The 19,652-nt window shown below is 37.7% G+C and overlaps 1 protein-coding gene across 7 annotated transcripts in view; it reads left to right on the forward strand.

The window, feature by feature from the left end:
- The window catches only part of Fat1 (FAT atypical cadherin 1), a 120,915-nt gene that overhangs the window by 72,566 nt on the left and 28,697 nt on the right, over positions 1-19,652 (forward strand). For all 7 annotated transcript variants that reach the window (XM_074054780.1, XM_074054783.1, XM_020165402.2 and 4 more), the window contains exons 4-10: positions 1,683-1,744; positions 4,130-4,459; positions 4,813-5,023; positions 7,716-7,855; positions 10,613-10,888; positions 11,024-11,234; positions 15,495-19,562. In XM_074054780.1, coding sequence (XP_073910881.1) covers positions 1,683-1,744; positions 4,130-4,459; positions 4,813-5,023; positions 7,716-7,855; positions 10,613-10,888; positions 11,024-11,234; positions 15,495-19,562 — 5,298 coding nt within the window. The remainder of the gene's footprint in view (positions 1-1,682; positions 1,745-4,129; positions 4,460-4,812; positions 5,024-7,715; positions 7,856-10,612; positions 10,889-11,023; positions 11,235-15,494; positions 19,563-19,652) is intronic.

Here is a 19,652-nt window from a genome sequence, read left to right on the forward strand (position 1 = left end):
ATAAGTAAATTGTAAAATGGGAAAATTAGTTTACTAATGGCTACTGGACAGAAGAAGAATAACTCATTTTGTTGTGAACATGCCAGACTGTTGCTTCGTGTGATCTTAACATAGGTAATGAGGCTCTGGTGTATATATTAGGACTATTAGGTGCGACTAATTGAAGTGATTTCTTGCCATTTTGGAACTGCTTAAACACACAGCGAGGAGGGGTGCTAAACTAGTGATAAGAGAAGAAGGGTTTAATAAAAGGTTTTGACTAATGAAAACCAAGCCAGTACTACAGTGAGCAACATCTTAATGCTATTACAGTATAAAGTATTTCTTTGAGCCCCATTTAATCTGTAAGCATGGTTTGGGAAAAATCCCAAACCATGAATGTATCGAGATACAAAGCATTCTTTTGTTCTGGTGGAAAACAGTACCGCTTCACTGAATTTTGGGGAAAATGATGTTGATTTAGATTATTAGTAACTAAGGAGAAACACTGAGTTAAACGAAAGCACAATTCTCTTATTTATAAATTTATAGAAACATTTTGAATAGTCTTTAATTACTAGTTCAGTGAAACTACTTAGGATTATAGGAGAAAATAAATTAGGACAAAGCCAGTTCTTAAGTATGAATTACATGAAGTGGTTCCTGCCGGAATGCTGGGGGAAGCCCAAGCCTCCCTGACCTTCAGGTCTGGTGCACTTGCTCTTCACAGGCACCTGTGGGGATCAGCACACCATAGGGATGTCACAGCCGAAGGATGTGTCAGTGGCCAGGGGTTTTGTGCATACTGTTGGTGAACCACACAAGTACCTTCAAACAGTTTGAACAATCTTCTAGGTTCCACCATGTGTTGACAGTTTAGCAGACAGTAACTGTAAAATTGAAGTTCCGCAGAGAGGTTGAAACTTAGATATTCTAATTTAGTGGAATAATCAAAGAAATAAAGAGTACAGAATTAATCTTTCAGAGTTGTTTACTTTTGTCTTGTGTTTGAAATTGAATGAGTGTTGATTGAGCAACATTACCAGAAAAATTACTGTTTATAACAGTTCTTCGTTTTTGAGGGTAGATGATCCAAAATAAGTTATAGTAACATTATGTTTTCTAATGGTTGTTTCTTTTCTTTTTTTTTTTTTTAAATACTGGGGTTTGAACTCAGAGTACCCGAGGCCCTACCACTTGAACCACCCCCAGTCCTTTTTTACTTTATTTATTTTTCTGATAGGGTCTCAGTCCCCACCTCCTGTGTAGATGGAATTCTAATGGTCCTTTTAAATGCAGTTGTAGAAGTTATTTCTCTCAGTTCTGCTGTCTCTGGGGCAGGTGCAGATGAAGATGAAATCTCAGGTAACTTCATTTCACTTTTGGAAAATCTTTTCTGATAAAATGTCGGTGTAGCTATCAAAAATTGGAAAACGTCACCAACTTGTTTTTCTTTTTTTTCAAGACTTTTGCCATTTGCCTTTCGTGTCCAAGAATCATTAAAGTAAGAAACTGTAGAATGCTTGTTGTTCATAAGTAAAACACTCATAACTGGAACTTAGATTTCGTTAGTGATCTCCTCTTTTAGTTGTCCTTGAGATGTTAGAGATTTGCTCAGACTCTTAAAGAGTGTGGTTTCAATTACAGTATTTTGTAACTGACCTTATTTTGTGAGGACTAATCAACTCTTAACCATTTTTCAGGTCTCATCACAACCACGTCAAGGAAGCTAGACCGGGAACAGCAAGATGAACACATACTAGAAGTGAGCATTTCCAAACACATCCTATTCTGAAGTGGTCTCTTCTCAGAAGGCTTCTTATTCTCTGGTTATTTGCTAATGCCTTCTCCCTTCTTGTCAGCCTGGTCGTAGCTGCAGTCAGCAGGTCGCAGAGAGAGGGCTGGCGAAAGGTGGAGGAGGGAAGTAGAGTGCAGTGTGGCCAGAGCCTCCTGGTACTGCCTGCAAACCAGGGAGGAGCCCTGAAAGGGGCAGCCCTCTGCAGAGGGGAAAGCGGCAGAACAGCTTCTGCTGACACTTCTCTGTTATGTGTTGAAAGGCTAGTATTGGTTATTGGAGCCAGACCTGGAAAAGCCACATGCTTTTACTTAATTGTGAATTAACTTGTGCAACTTGTCCATTTGGACAGTGTGAATAATACATAATTCCAAATGATGATTTTTTTTAATAATGTTGTTTATAATGGTCCTACTAAATTTCATTTTATCCTTGGTTGAAATTTCCTGTCAATAAAATACTTAGTTTTAATAGCTATGTAGTGTGTGTGCGCATGTGTGTGTGCGTGAGTTGTAAACGTCCTGCCTGGAAAAGGTTTCACAGTTACAGTGTGTTCCCATTAGTAAGGGTCATACATTAGCTATAGTTTTAGTTCATAGGTTGTGTAGCTCCCTTGAATTGATTTTCTTCATTATAGAGCAGTTTTGAATTTTCATTCAGTTGCTGCAAGAACTGACAAAAAAGAGAATATGGATACAGAAGAAAATAAACAAAAGACAAAGCATTGAGAATAGCAGGTTATAATTGACATCTCCTCAGCCTCGTTATACCTGAGAGTTTTATGGTGATTGGGTGTATGCCTCACTCCAGAACCCTTTTTTTTCCTCAGCAAATGTCAAAGGCAAGGTGGAAGCAAATGTAGGGCATTTAAGTCTTTGAAAATAAAATATTAAGGTGTTAGTGGAAAATAAGATTTGTAGTGTTTGTTTACAACTCATGTTTGTCCCCCTATAGTTTCTTTCTGGTCATAAATTCAAGGGCCAGTGCTGGTACTGATCGGTCTCTCTGAAAAAAGAGAGTGTTTTTCCATCAAAATGTTAGAAAAGCTACTAGCTATTGACTCTAAACTTAGGAGCAGCTGGGTGTGGTGGTCCATGCCTGCAATCTTAGCACTCAGGAAGCTGAGGCACAGGATCATGAGTCTGAGGCCAGTCTGTTTTATATAGCAAGACTATCTCAACATAAAACAAAAAACTTAGGAGCAATTTGGTGATGAATACCAAAAAGCATTGTTCTTGGTTGTATTTCTCTTTTGTGTTTTTTTCCAAAGGTCATATGATAACTGATCAAAAGGAAATGTTTTGAGGTTAAAATTAAAAGAATAATTTTTATTTTGTTCAATAAAGCTTGGAAAGATAAACTCTGTAGTTTAGCATGGGAAAACAACTGCTGTTACTTAAGTACTCTTGACAAGTCCATAAGGACATATTCATCCTTTTACATACCTATAGATAAGATTTATAATTACCAAGTTCCAAAAAGAACAGTTACCTGGAAAACTACTTCAGTGTTTTAAATATTTTAGTAATTAATTTGGAAGAAGGGTGGGTGAGTGGAGAATAATTATTACCAAGGTCTTCGCTTTCAATGTTTATATAGCTCTAGGTGCAAGCTTTGTGGGTGAGACTGACTTTTATACACATACAGTCCCAGCACAGTCCCCGGACCCTGATCTTCACTCTTTATCTCAGTCCAGGGACAGTTTAGTTAAAATGGAAGTTATTTTGCATTGCTTTTACTGAAAATCTTACTTAATATATTGGTCTTAAATTTAAATGCTTGTCTAGTATTGATAAGCATGTAAAACTTGGGTACAAGAGAGAGCCAAACAAAATAACAGTCACTGGTATTTAAATCTGTAATACTTAACACATATTTTAAAGTGATGATATAGCACATTATTGATGAAGGTTAAAAATGATAAATGCAAATACACAGAGAGTTTATGTGTAAGTGTACAAAATGTATTTTTTTAAAGGATTGTCTAGATATTTAAAGCAGAATCTTTATGTATGCCTTCCATGACTAAGACTCTTTTAAGTTTCTGGTAACTTAACATTTTGGCAAAGTTCACTTTACAGTTACAACAGTGCACAGAGGAGAGACCCCCGGTGAGGGAGGAGCGAGGGTGTCACTTGTTCCCCAGTCACTGCCCCGCTCCCTGCATCCCTGCCTGTAAGCCTCGGAGAGGTTGTTAGCTGCGTACAGGGTCATTGTCAGAATGAGCACAATGATATGGACTGTAAGCTATGTGAGCTGTACAATGTGTGCAAATGCTGATTTTCTTCAGGAAAAAGACGTTAGCTTTCTATACATTTCAGAAGCATTTATTAATCTATTGCCTTTTAAAAACAGGTTACTGTGACAGACAATGGTATGCCCCCCAAGTCAACCACTGCAAGGGTAATTGTGAAAATCCTTGATGAAAATGATAACAAACCTCAGTTCCTGCAGAAGTTCTACAAAATCAGACTCCCAGAGCGGGAAAAAACAGAACGAGACAGAAATGCCAAACGAGAGCCTCTGTATCGTGTTATTGCTACAGATAAAGATGAAGGTCCCAATGCAGAAATCTCCTACAGCATCGAGGATGGAAATGAGCATGGCAAATTTTTTATTGAACCAAAAACTGGAGTGGTTTCATCCAAAAAGTCATCTGCAGCTGGAGAATATGATATTCTTTCAGTGAGTTATGATTACCATGTTTGAGTTTCTTAATATGCATTGACTATGAACCTAGTCTTGTATCTTTCATAACTTTGTCTCTATTCAGTTAAATGGCTTTAGTGTTTGCTATGTAACAATTAGGCAGTGCCTAATTGAGCAGTGTGGGTTTGTTTATTCTTTTCAACTCTCCAGTTACTTGTTATTTATGTGGAGTGTGGTCATGAAGTAGTTGTTCCTTTCATCAAGCATTAGACATAGTCAACACAGATCTAGATATTAAGTGTTTGAAATTGACTTGAATGAATCTGTACTTCAATGTGGGATATAGTTCCTGATTTGTTGGTTTTATCCCTTCTGTTAATTTTTTACAGATTAAGGCAGTTGATAATGGTCGTCCTCAAAAGTCATCAACCACTAGACTCCATATTGAATGGATCTCTAAACCCAGACCATCCCTGGAGCCAATTTCATTTGAAGAATCATTTTTTAGCTTTACTGTAATGGAAAGTGATCCAGTTGCTCACATGATTGGTGTGATCTCCGTTGAGCCTTCCGGCACACCTCTTTGGTTTGACATCATTGGTAAGTGTTGCTTGTAGTTCTCATTGTCCTTGTACAAGTTACACTGAGAAGGAACCTGTATATGCTTTTCTGATTATTGTGCACATCTCAGATTTAAAATTGGGAGTAAGAACTATAGGTGGAAAATTTCCTTTAGGCTGTAATATTTTTATGACAAAATTTTTCATAATATACAGTAACATACAATAAACTTATTTAAAATAGGTACTCCATAGCCACCAAGTAATTAATATTTTTAAAAAGTAGATCAAGCAGTTTTCAGAGAAATCTAAATGCTTTATTCCAGTTTTAATACATATAACACATGGTACATTTTTTTTAAAGTGAATATTTAAAGTAGCTATGCATCTGTGACTGTCACGTGTCAGTATTTAGTAGACAATGAGCTTATAAACTTTGATTTGTATGACTTAAACAATTATAGTGTCAACTATAGCTTTTGAGTTTTATTTACCTCATTTTAGTAGGAAGCACATTTCATTAGACTATTCACTCTTATAAAATTAGCATGCTCAAGTCACTTTTTCCTTTTTGTCATTCAATGAGCTCATACATAGAATATAATACCCCATTTAACATAATTTTTAAAAATTTACATTAGACTACTGGATGAGATAGAGCACACCCGTAACCCCAGATACTTGGGAGGCAGTGATCACAAGGATCATGGTTCAAAACCAGCCTGGGAAAAAAATTAGCAAGACCCTGTTTCAACAAATTATCTGGGGTCAGTGGTACACATCTGTGATCCCAGCTAAGCAGGAGGCATAGTTAGGAAGCATTTAGAAGGGTCATGGTCTGAGGCTAGTCCCAGGCATATGTGGAAGAACCTATCTGAGAAATGAGTTAAAGCATGAAGGGGATGGTTCAAGTGCTAGAGCACCTGCCTAATACCATTAAAAAAAAAAAAATTACATTAGCCTTTGACATCTTAGATACCCTCACCTTTTTATGAGACAGGGTTTTGCTAAGTTGCCCAGGCTGGACTTGAACTTGCAACACCCCTGCTTCAGCCTTTTGAGTACCTGGGATTATAGGAGTGTACCACTCTGCCTGACCATAAATCCTTTATTTTCACAGTATTTTAATTACAGTGGTACTTAGAATCAAAAGTGTGTGTGCGAGTCACTCTAGTTGGAACGTCAGATCACTTTTCTCTGATACCCCTTGGCCGTGTTGCAAGCAAATGCTTTTTCACATTGGAGGTGGACAGGCTTTCCCTCTAAGCTTTCACATGAGGCGGTTGTGCTGCTTTCTTCAGTTTTGGTCACTGTATGAAATGGTGTTGACAGCACCTCTGAAACCATCACAGTTTCTTTTAGGGGAATGTGGTTTTCATAGTTAACTGTAATAAGGAGATTTGGTCTGCTTTCTCCTAACCATATCCTGTTTCCAGATTCACAGGCTCTGTGTGCAGTATCTGACTTCGTGTCTCACTGTGTTTGGAACTGGTTTGATTGACTGTTCTTCTTCTGTGCTTGCTTTCCATGCTTGCTTGCTTCTTTTGGCTGTGCCAGGAGATACACTTGCTAGAGAAGTTTTTTACATCTTTCAGATGACTTGTGACCTGAGCTGTACAGCAGGAGGTATCTGCTGAGATCACATAATTTGCCTCAGATTATGAGATCTAAAACAAAAGCATCAAGTTTTCATAAAACTTTTTTTATTTTCAGTGACTCTTTTGTTGTTGTTTTTCTTTCATAGTGTGCACATGGTCACCCATTCCAATTGCAAACATGTTATTTTTTTAAAATGTTATTTACTAATTTTGCAAAATGATGAGTTTCATTATGACACCTTCATAGTTGCATACTATGTATTTTGATTATATCCACCCCCATCACCTTCTGCTGTCGCCCCTCACTCCTCTCCAAGTCCTCCCTGCCAATGAGTTCCCCCTTTTTTTTTTTTTTTTAATCTAGAACTCTTAATCATCCCTACATCCATAATTTTAAGTTTGACTGAAGTCCTTCCATGTGTGTCTGTTTTGCTTTTTGGTTAGATTTAATAGTGGAGCTTCATTATGACATTCAGTCTTTGTTTTCATTCCATTTCATTTCATTGTTATAACTATCTCAAGTGAATTTGAAGAATTTTATTTAAAATATCCTGGGGACACATTTAGATAGTATCAGTAGAAGTTTTTCCTTCATTAATTCCGCTGTTTAACAGTGATGGTGAGAGTGTTTTCAAGTAGTGGACAATAGCTAAGAGTGATTAGAGTTAACTACAACTTTTTTTCCAGAGTTAGCATTTATTTTCATAGGCTCAAAGTTTCTCAAAAATTTTTAAAAATAGTTATACTTTTATATGGCCAGTGGTATTTTCATACTGACATATATTAAGTATTCAGAATGTCCAAACAAGCAAATTGAAAGTAATTTATTGGCAACATTAACGGTGCTTTTCTGTTTTCAGAGTTGCTTTCTTGCTTGCTCTCAATTCCTGGCTTCCTTGATAATTAGTGTTCAGTATTGCCCCCAAAAAAACATTGTCTTCCTGATTGGCTACTCTTCTTGCTTTTTAAAATGATGGCTTCTTGGAGTTACTTTGATCATTCTACTAGAAGTATATTTTCACTTTCATTAGAAAGTGAATAAAATAAATGAAATGATAGAAAGCTATAAAATAAATGACAGATTTTCACCCTGTGACCTGCTTTAGCTTTTCTGTTTGTCCTAATTTAAACTAGGTGGAAACTATGACAGTCACTTTGATGTGGACAAGGGCACCGGAACCATCATCATTGCCAAACCCCTGGATGCAGAACAGAAATCAAACTACAACCTCACAGTTGAGGCTACAGATGGAACCACCATAATCCTTACTCAGGTAAGTGAGCTGTGGATGGTGTGTGTCAGAGGAAGATGGAGAAAAACATTGTGATTTCAGGTCCACAGACAACATGAGCAGTTGACTTTACCCTTGGGGTTCTAAAACATGTTGTAGTTTACACACATACAGATAAAAATTTTTACGTAGAGAAGGGAAATTAAATTCCAGTTTGGCTTTCATGTGATTAAGCAGTTACAGAAATTTTAACAGAAGACTTAAAATCAAACCATATTGCTATTATTTTGCCATCTGAATCCTCTTATTCTATACTCATAATGGAGAGCATATCATTGTTAAGGATGAATTATACTAGTCGTTTTCATGAGAGATGATTGAAGTGTTTAATTAATCATTTAAGTCACTGTTTTGGATTTTTCCCCCTTGACTAACTTAACTGGGGCTGTGTAAAAATGACTCATAGAATTGTTCTAACAATTCCTTTAATACCTTTATTCTTATCTGGTGATTAAGATGGCCAGATTGTGGGCTTTCAACGTTGATAAAACCCTATAAATTTTCTTATTAATTCTTCTTGATTGTTGGAGATGAACATTCTTAGATGAATAATCATTGTGTGGTTTCAGGAGAAGGCAGAAAGTCTATTTTTCATTTAACAAATACTTGTTGAGCGCCTCTTGTGTGCCAGGTATGATTTTAGATGCCAAATAGTGGGTAACAATAGGCAAAGATCCTGCCTTGGACTTCACATTAGGATGGGAGAAGCTAAAGGCTTCTGTATGATTTATGTGTCCTTAAAAGAAGAAGTTTTAACAGTTAGAAAATAAAATGCTTCTGAATACTAGTTTTCTATCTTTAGATTATACTCTTTCAAACCTTGAATGAGACAAATCACCTGCTAAATCACTTAGTTGCATTAAAGTATAGAGATAGAGTATGAGGTGTATTTTCAGTTAGTAAATGAATAAATAATTTAAATATTGTGAAAATATCTTACTCCTTTCTGCAAAACCTTGTGATTTTAATGTATGTAAAATTGATAATGTGTTCAGTACAGTGGCTTTTCTTGGGTTCCTTTTGAGGTGTTTTGTAAAGGGTATAGTGCAGTATTGAAATTCCACGTCATTGATGACTACTTCATTGTAGTGACAAGCAGAATCAATTGATTTCCTTTTTCTTTAAAAGTAAGCCCTATAGGTTGAACTTCAGAACATTACAGTGAGAATAAAAACATCAGAAATTTTTATGTGGCAAGGTAATTCTGAGAGAAAGGTGCATGGTCAAGTTCACATGATTGACTAAGCAGAGATCTCATGACACAGACTTAGTCAACAGTGGAAATGACTCTCAGTGTCACACATTCTAGTTACTAACAAGCATATACCCACTTACAGCCCCTGCTGATCAGTGAATAATTAACAATGTACAGTTAAAAGCTTAGTATGAAATATAGTGTCCATTGGCTCATTTCTACAAAATATATTCTAGTTTCCTTTTCTCTTAAATTTCAGTGCTTCCTTTGTACTTTTGTAATTTGTTTTGAGTCATTTTCACAAGTTCTTGGTAATACCCTAATGAATTACTAGCAGGGAAAAGTAGTGAGAAGGTAAGAGAATGGTTACAGAGCTTGGGTTGACCTGTAATGGTGTAGAATAAAGGGAACTATCAGTAATTAAGTTTCGGTTTCTAGTCTGGACTGAGAAAGGAGAGATACACATCTAGGAGAGAGCAGAGCTACAGACAGCCCACGAAGAGGAACACAGAAATCCAAACTGTGTTGATAAGGCACCAAGTACAGCAAGGTAGATTTAGGTTTGTAGGTGACACTCAGGGACCAACACAGCAGGTTTTGTGCATCCAGGTCAGTGGCTGCAGATGCCAGATTTGAGAATGTTTAGATGTTGTCAGTCACACAGCGTGCATCCTTAACAGTAGGAGTGGGATGCGGCCATGTGAATGCCAGTGCTATGCCGATACAGCCCCTCTTTCATGGCTTTCCATCCCACCCTTGTCTGCTTAGGACGCTAACCAGCATTAATTTGAGCCACTTTGCTTTATCTTCCTTGTACAACCAGGTAACTTACCATATCCAAATAACATTTTCTTTTCTTGCTTGGAAACATCTTTGCTTTCATGTTTTCTTTCACTTTCTCTGGAGCATTAACATTGCATACTTTGGTGGAGGGAACTTGGTGTGAATCTCATCTGCACCTCTTGGTCTTGTCCAGGGCAAGCTGTAACCAGTCTGCTTCCATGGTTTCATCTGGAGAATGGGGTAGTGAGAACTATCCATAGAGTACATATGTGTACATGTATTGTACATGTAAGTGCATATTGATATATTTAAAAACTTAACAGGAATTTGGAGTCTTGGAGATTAGAAGAAAGGTTACATAGCACTTGCCTCGATAATTATTAATTACAGATTCAAATCTAGTGTAGGAAATGAGTTGTCTGTAATCTTAGCAAATTTAATTTCTGTTTTCTTCCCTTGATCTACTAAGGTCTTATGTGGAGACCTTTCTGCCTCCCAAAACGAAATGTTAAGTGTGAACAGTTGTATGCCTCCAGAGTTTAGTTTAAGAGTTTAGAAAGGTCTTCAGTATCTTATTCACATTTTAGATGAATTATATACCACTGAGAAGTCTTTGAAGTTTTTGTTGCTTCTGTTTCTCATATTTGTATTTAATTTTATCACTTTTTTCCACATACATGAGATTTTTTTCTTGATTCTTTTAATATTAAAACAGTGTAATTAGGAATGTTACTAGATGAGTCATTTTGTCATTCACACAGGTATTCATCAAAGTGATAGATACAAATGATCATCGTCCTCAGTTTTCTTCATCAAAATATGAAGTTGTTATTCCAGAAGATACGGTTCCAGAAACAGAAATTTTGCAAATCACCGCTATGGATAAGGATGAGAAAAACAAGCTCATCTACACTCTGCAGAGCAGTATAGACCCATTGAGTCTCAAGAAATTCCGTCTTGATCCTGCAACTGGCTCTCTCTGTACTTCTGAAAAACTTGATCATGAAACTGCACACCAGCATGTGCTTACAGTTATGGTGCGTATGCCGTTGCTTGTGCTTCTGCCTCCATGTGATTCCTGAAGGCTCTCATGTCTTTGAGAGTAAATAGTGTTTTTAATCCACAAGAAAGAAACAACCCCAACAGGATTTGTAACGTGTTGATTGTTCTAGGTCCGGGATCAGGATGTACCTGTAAAACGCAACTTTGCAAGAATTGTCATTAATGTCAGTGACACGAATGACCATGCACCATGGTTCACCAGTTCCTCCTATGAAGGGCGGGTGTACGAATCAGCTGCTGTCGGCTCGGTTGTGTTGCAGGTTACAGCTCTGGACAAAGACAAAGGGCAAAATGCTGAAGTGCTGTATTCCATTGAGTCAGGTATTTTTTGGAACATTCAGTAGAGTTAGCATTTCATAAAGTATTCTTTTCTAAAATTAGCTGTAGGTGTTGAAGGGTTTCTGTGTAATCACTGCAAAAGTTTCTTAAATTGATCTTTAGCTACCATTTTACATGTTAGGAAAAAAAAGAGGATTTCTTTTTTTTTTTAATTTTAATCCACTGGAGAGCAAAGATAGAATCCACTAAGTTTGGCTATCCGTTCTTAGTGCTGCACAATATTGACATAACTCAAGACTGATAAATCCTGTGGGGGAAAAAGTTTATTTGACCAGTTACTCTAATCACATTATCATTTTCCTCAAAATATTGCTTAACTGTGAAACACACACAAGAAAATGCTGGCTTAGTAATTTAAGATTTTATTTTTACTCAAGAGTATTTTCTGTTGGGTAGAGCAGGAAATTCCATGACAGAGTGCTAACTTGTTCAGTTCTTCATGGACCAGTCCTCAGAAAATGAGTGTCCTCCTCTGCTTACCCCGAAAAGGCTTTTAGTTTTCCACCTTCCTCAGTGCCATTGTTAGTAAGTGAAACAGTCTCTTTCATTCTTCTGTCTTTGCAATGATTTTAGAAAAGTGAGTGATCTTCCATTTTACTGGACTTTTTTCTTTAAGGCCAGAGCTCTACATATTTAGAAGTGTTCTTAAAGGAATTAGAATCCATAGAAGTGTAGATTATCTGCAGATCATATAATCAAGATCTGAGTAAATAGAGGGTAATTTTAGCAAAAATACCTATTGGTATGCTTAATGTGGTTAAACTATTTTTATTTCTTTACATACTTGAAATTTCATTTGTTTCCATTAAAATGTCCAAATGGAGTTAATTATTCACAAATACAATTTTATATGCTGCCTGTGATGGAGTTGTTAAAATGTATTGTAGTGTAGTCACTGCCATGAATACAGATAAAGTGTTTTTCCACTGCTTCAAAAACTCAGCAGTTAAAACACAGTGCATTCCATTTGTGCATGTCTGAGCATTTCAGTAAAGTAATTTTGTCATCACAAACTGACTGGATTTATGTAGGAGAAAATGTTAAACTTTCCCTTAGCTTTCACATAATTTTCAACAACTGGGTGGTTAAAATATGATTGTTGGTGTTGGAGTGAAGGCATGTGCATTCTTTGAATACTTGCAATGACTGATGGGATTAGTAACTTGGTGTTCTAAGAATGGAACTCTACCTATCCTCACAGAGTAGATAGCAGCATTGGACCATTCCAGTGTGGAATTGGGACTTTGAAGATGCTTTTATAGTTTTGGTAATGTAAAATTAAGCTAAACAGTTACTTTATAGGAAACCACTACCATTAAAATGTAGTAGAACTGAATGTGTGGATGCACAACTGCTGGAATAATATGAACTGTAAATGTTCATACTGCCTTTCATTTAACAGTTTATTCATAATCAGCTGCTTCTAATTTGTGTCAGATTACATTTTAAAAAGTTCAAAAGACTGGTTATAAATTCCATCCATAACGCCGCATGTTTAATTAGCAGCAATTTATTGAGCAAAAGGTTTAGTCCGAATAGAAGTCTTTAGGGAAAAGGAATTTAATTAAAAGATATTTTCAGTAACAATTGACTTATGCACAAGAGACACATCAGTGCTGTACACTGGGCTGTATGGTGTTTTCTTCTCTTTATGTCATTTTAAAAAGTAGATTATTAGAGCACTATTTCACTGTTATAATGCCTGGAAACAGAAGACACTTGGTAAATATATTTGTTGATTAGAATTGGCTTTCTTTCCCAAATTCAGATTAAATATAATGTGATTAAAACTTGTTAGGTTACCACACTGTCAAGCCCTTACTGAACATGGACAGTGTGTCAACCATGGAAAGAAACCAACCCCCCAATCTCTCTTTTACTTGACCTGTGGGGACATAGTTGTAGCTTAAGAGCAGATACTGACTTGTTTGTCCAGTTAGTTTCCCTGTTTAAATACAGAGAATAATTTAAGGTTCCATTTCAGCTAAAGTAAATGAATAAATTCCCAACCTGGTACAAACTTCTACCACTCACTGCTTTATTAATTTGTTCACAAATACCCTACACATATTTCAGTGTTTGGTGAATGTATTTACTAGCTGGGATCACTTTTCATGCCAGTGAGCAGCCATCATTGTTTTTCCCCAAACTTTGGCATTGCTTTCTCCTTTGTAAGTCTGATGCTTTCTTCCTTGGTATATGTGTGTGTGGGACCCATGTATTACATCACTAGCTGTCTAACCTGCTTGATATCATTGACTAGCTCAGAGCCTTTGTTATCAGAGCCAGGATATGCCAGATGATAAAGACATTCTTGAATTTCATGGGACTGATAAACAGCAAGATTGTCCTACATGCTGTAAAGAAAAAGCAGGCTAGGGCTGAATAGGGAGGTCAGTCATTACATGCTCCATCATTACACTCTTAAGCAGGGGCATTCATGTCTTACCTGAATTAATGAGGGGAGAAGACTGAGAATAGGTGGGGGAGAATAGGTTCGAGCAGAGGGCATAGCAAATGCTGAGGCCCTGATATGAGATAAGAGTTAGGTGTTAGAAGACCAGAGAGGATCCTAGTGTGGCTAGAGGCTGGGAACAAGTTGTACAGAGAGTAGTGCATTCTGACACAGGCTGCTTCAGTACTGAGAACACCAGTTCTCTGTCCTTCTGAGGATTGTGTGTATGAAGCCTTCCTGAGAAAATAAGATTTTACTCTAGAAAATAAGGCAGAAACACACTTAGATGACTGAATATAAATTTTGTCAGGTCAGTTGCCTTTAAGTACAGATACAAGCAGCTATCTAAGTATAAAGCCTGAAGGGTAAGAATAGATAACTGCCTAAGGTTACTATGGTCTCCCGTGTCAGGCCAGGCAATCTGTCAGAGTTTTGGAAGATAGGGATGTTGTTTAGGTAGAATGAGAAAAGGATGCCTGATGAGTGCTTAAAACACAGTGAGAGAGAACCAGACATCATTGCTTCTCCTAAATACCAACAGACAGGAAATTAGGCAGAGGCAATAGGAACCCATTACTGGGCCAGAGCTTCAGGGCCTGGAGAATTCTGAGCCTCCATCCTATGGCAGATCGAGGCACTGCCTTCGGGCTTGGACATACAGCCCAGAAGACTAATGAAAACCAGACTGGGTCTGGCCTCAGAAAAATTATCGTGCATTTTTGAAAAACGTATTAAAAGAAGGAAACAAAGATTATAAGAGGAAGTGTTTACTGTTAATGATCTGGAGAAAGAAGTGCTGGATTAATTCCCTGCAGATCACACATAAGTAGTTCTGGTCTGTGAAATGCTGTATCAATTGCAAACCTAAAAGAACTTGAGGAAGCAGCTAAGTGCCAAGTGAACTTTGTTATGGGATTTGGGGAGAATAAATTCAGTACAGTGGATGGACCTACCATAAGTACCCTCACACTGCCTTGATCCATCAAAAAGGCTGCAGAGAACTGCTAGTTTCTTCAGAAGATACAAAACTGTAGGATACTATGGGGTTGAGGTTGCAGTTAAACATTAGCATAGCCTGAAAAGGCCCAAAGAAAAGCAAATGAAACTATCCGTCCTAGAAACTTGTTCTCAGCTCCAGTACTATTAACATTTTGAGCCTAGTGACTTCCTGTTGTGGAGGGCAGTCCTGTGCATTAAAAGATACTTAGCGGTATCCCTGGCCTCTGCCCACTAAATGCAAGAAGCACTCCCCATGACTGATGTTCTGACAACCAGACATTGTCAGGAGTCTCCTGGGAAGCAAAATCTCTCCTAGCTGAGAACACTGGAAGAGAAATTAGTTTGAAACAGGTTAAAAAGGAATATTGTTGAAATATTTCAATTTCTTGGTGAATTGAAATCTTCCCTTGCATAATAATAATCTTAAGAATTTGCAAATGATAAATGCTGAAGGGACTGTTGGAAAATTATTAACTCAGGTGCTTAATGGAAGGAAAACCATTTCTGTTTACAACATATTTCCAGTTCAGTCAATAGAGAGTGAATTTTGGGTCTAGGTATACAGTAATATTTCTTTTGCTTTTCATAATTTATGGTCAGATTTTTGAGAAGCCTCATTTCAGGTGGGTAAAAATGAGACAGGTTGAAGGTTCTATTCACATGTTGCTATTGCTTGCAATTCTGCTTGATTTAAAATTAAAACTTTTAAGAATATCTGTTTCTTCAGCAACTATTCCTGTTGCTCTTTTCGCTTTTCTCTAACATGTATTTTTTTCCTCCCCTTCCAGGAAATATCGGAAATTCTTTTACAATTGATCCTATCTTGGGCTGTGTAAAAACTGCCAAAGAATTAGATCGAAGTAACCAAATACAATATGATTTGATGGTAAAAGCTACGGATAAAGGCAATCCACCAATGAGTGAAATGACTTCTGTACATATTATTGTTACAGTGGCTGACAATGCCTCCCCTAAGTTTACATCAAAAGAATACTCTATTGAAATTAGTGAAGCTGTCAGCATTGGAAGTTTTGTTGGAATGGTTACAGCCCATAGTCAGTCATCAGTGGTATATGAAATAAAAGATGGAAATACAGGTGATGCTTTTGATATTAATCCACATTCTGGAAGTATCGTCACTCAGAAAGCCCTGGATTTTGAAACTTTGCCCATTTATACATTGACTATACAAGGAACCAACATGGCTGGTTTGTCTACCAATACAACTGTTCTGGTGCATTTACAGGATGAGAATGACAACTTACCAGTTTTTATGCAGGCAGAATATTCAGGACTCATTAGCGAATCAGCTTCAATCAATAGCGTGATCCTAACAGACAAGAATGTTCCACTAGTGATTCGAGCAGCTGATGCTGATAAAGAATCAAATGCTTTGCTTGTTTATCACATTGTTGAGCCATCTGTACACAAATATTTTGCTATTGATTCTAGCACTGGTGCCATTCATACAGTACTAAGTTTGGACTATGAAGAGACAAGTGTTTTTCACTTTACTGTACAAGTGCATGACATGGGAACACCACGTTTATTTGCTGAGTATGCAGCTAATGTGACTATACATGTAATTGACATCAATGATTGCCCTCCTGTGTTCTCCAGATCATTATATGAAACATCTCTTTTGTTGCCAACCTACAAAGGCGTAAAAGTAATCACAGTAAAGGCTACAGATGCTGATTCCAGTGCATTCTCACAGTTAATATACTCCATCACTGAAGGTAACATTGGGGAGAAGTTTTTTATGGACTACAAGACTGGCAGTATAACCGTTCAAAACACAACTCAGTTAAGAAGCCGCTATGAGTTAACCATTCGAGCTTCTGATGGCAGATTTGCCAGCTTTACCTCTGTGAAAATTAACGTGAAAGAAAGCAAAGAAAGTCAACTTAAGTTTACCCAGGATTTCTACTCTGCAGTAGTGAAAGAGAACTCCACAGAAGCCAAGACACTAGCTGTCATTACTGCTATTGGGAATCCAATCAATGAGCCTTTGTTTTATCACATCCTCAACCCAGATCCCAGATTTAAAATCAGCCACACTTCAGGAGTGCTGTCAACCACTGGTATCCTGTTTGATCGTGAGCATCAGGAAGCGTTTGATGTGGTTGTTGAAGTGACACAAGAACATAAACCTTCAGCAGTGGCCCATGTTGTTGTGAAAGTCACTGTCGAAGACCAAAATGACAATGCACCAGTGTTTGTTAATCTTCCTTACTATGCTGTTGTTAAGGTGGATACCGAGGTGGGTCATGTCATTCGCTCCGTTACTGCTGTCGACAGAGACAGTGGCAGAAATGGCGAAGTACACTACCACCTTAAGGAACATCATGACCACTTTCAAATTGGACCAACTGGTGAAATTTCACTGAAAAAGCAATTTGAACTTGATACCTTAAATAAAGAATATCTTGTCACAGTGGTTGCAAAAGATGGAGGAAACCCAGCTTTCTCAGCTGAAGTTATAGTTCCAATCACTGTTGTGAATAAAGCCATGCCGGTGTTTGAAAAACCTTTTTACAGTGCAGAGATTCCAGAGAATATCCAGGTGCATAGCCCAGTTGTCCACATACAAGCCAGTAGTCCAGAAGGGTTGAAGGTGTTCTATAGCATCACAGATGGAGATCCTTTCGGCCAGTTTACCATCAACTTCAATACTGGAGTTATAAACGTCATAGCTCCTCTGGATTTTGAGTCCCACCCAGCATATAAACTGAGCATACGAGCAACTGACTCCTTGACTGGTGCTCATGCTGAAGTCTTTGTTGACATAATAGTAGAAGACATCAACGATAACCCTCCTATGTTTGTGCAGCAGTCTTATGCTGCAACCCTGTCTGAGGCATCTGTAATTGGAACATCTGTTGTTCAAGTTAGAGCAACGGATTCTGATTCAGAACCAAACAGAGGAATTTCATACCAGATGTTTGGAAATCATAGCAAGAGTCATGACCATTTTCACATAGATAGCAGCACTGGTCTCATTTCACTAGTCAGAACTTTGGATCATGAACAGTTCCAGCAGCACAAGATTTTTGTAAGGGCTGTTGATGGTGGCATGCCCCCACTGAGCAGCGATGTGACTGTCACTGTGGATGTCACTGACCTCAATGATAATCCACCACTCTTTGATCAACAGATTTATGAAGCCAAAATTAGTGAGCATGCCATGCATGGGCATTTTGTGATGTGTGTAAAAGCCTATGATGCAGACAGTTCAGACACAGACAAGTTGGAATACTCTATTCTATCTGGCAATGATCATAAAAATTTTGTCATTGACCATGAAACAGGGATTATCACACTCTCAAACCTAAGGCGGCACACCTTGAAGCCGTTCTACAGTCTTAACATTTCTGTTTCTGATGGAGTTTTTAGAAGTTCAGCTCAGGTTCGTGTTACTGTAATTGGAGGTAATTTGCACAGTCCTGTTTTTCTTCAGAATGAATATGAAGTAGAATTAGCTGAAAATGCTCCCTTACATACTCTGGTGATTGAGGTTAAGGCAACTGATAGGGACCCTGGTGTTTATGGTCACATTACTTACCATATTGTAAATGACTTTGCCAAAGACAGGTTTTACACAGATGACAGAGGGCAGATATTTACTTTAGAAAAATTTGATCGAGAGACTCCAGCAGAGAAAGTAATTGCAATTCGCTTGATGGCTAAGGATGCTGGAGGAAAAGTTGCTTTCTGCACCATTAATGTCATCCTTACAGATGACAATGATAATGCACCACAGTTTCGAGCAACCAAATATGAAGTGAACATCGGATCCAATGCTGCCAAAGGGACGTCAGTCATTAAAGTTTTTGCAAGTGATGCTGATGAGGGATCCAATGCTGATGTCACTTACACCATTGAAGCAGATTCTGAAAGTGTTAAGGAGAATTTGGAAATTAACAAACTGTCTGGTGTAATTACCACAAAGGAAAGTTTAATTGGCTTAGAAAATGAGTTCTTCACTTTCTTTGTTAGAGCTGTAGATAATGGGTCTCCGCCAAAAGAATCAGTCGTTCCTGTCTATGTTAAAGTAGTTCCACCAGAAATTCAGCTTCCAAAATTTTCAGAACCATTTTATACCTACACAGTTTCAGAAGACATGCCAATTGGAACGGAAATAGATCTCATCCGAGCAGAACATAGTGGAACTGTTCTTTACAGCCTAATCAAAGGGAATACTCCTGAAAGTAATAGAGATGACTTCTTTGTGATTGACAGACAGAATGGGAGACTGAAATTGGAGAAGAGTCTTGATCATGAGACAACAAAGTGGTATCAGTTTTCTGTCCTTGCCAGGTGCACTCGTGATGATTATGAAGTGGTGGCTTCTGTAGACATTAGTATCCAAGTGAAAGATGCAAATGATAATAGCCCAGTATTGGAGTCCAGTCCATATGAGGCATTTATTGTGGAAAACCTGCCAGGGGGAAGTCGAGTTATTCAGGTCAGGGCATCTGACCTAGATTCTGGAACTAATAGCCAAATCATGTATAGTCTAGATCAGTCACAAAGTACAGACATCATGGAATCTTTTGCCATTAACATGGAAACAGGCTGGATTACAACTCTGAAGGAACTTGACCATGAAAAGAAAGACAATTATCAGATTAAAGTGGTTGCATCAGATCATGGTGAAAAGGTTCAGCTGTCCTCCACAACCCTTGTGGATGTTACTGTCACTGATGTTAATGATAATCCACCACGGTTCACAGCAGAGATTTACAAAGGAACTGTGAGTGAAGATGATCCTCCAGGTGGTGTCATTGCCATCTTAAGTACTACAGATGCTGATTCTGAAGAGATTAATAGACAAGTCACGTACTTCATAACAGGTAAAGAATTCAAACCTAATGGTTTAAATTTTAGAAGCATGTTAAATAGGTTTTTTATGGAAATTGGGAGTGAAAGGGATGGTTTTAGTT

This window comes from Castor canadensis, chromosome 14, assembly GCF_047511655.1.
Source record: "Castor canadensis chromosome 14, mCasCan1.hap1v2, whole genome shotgun sequence".
Taxonomy (NCBI): domain Eukaryota; kingdom Metazoa; phylum Chordata; class Mammalia; order Rodentia; family Castoridae; genus Castor; species Castor canadensis.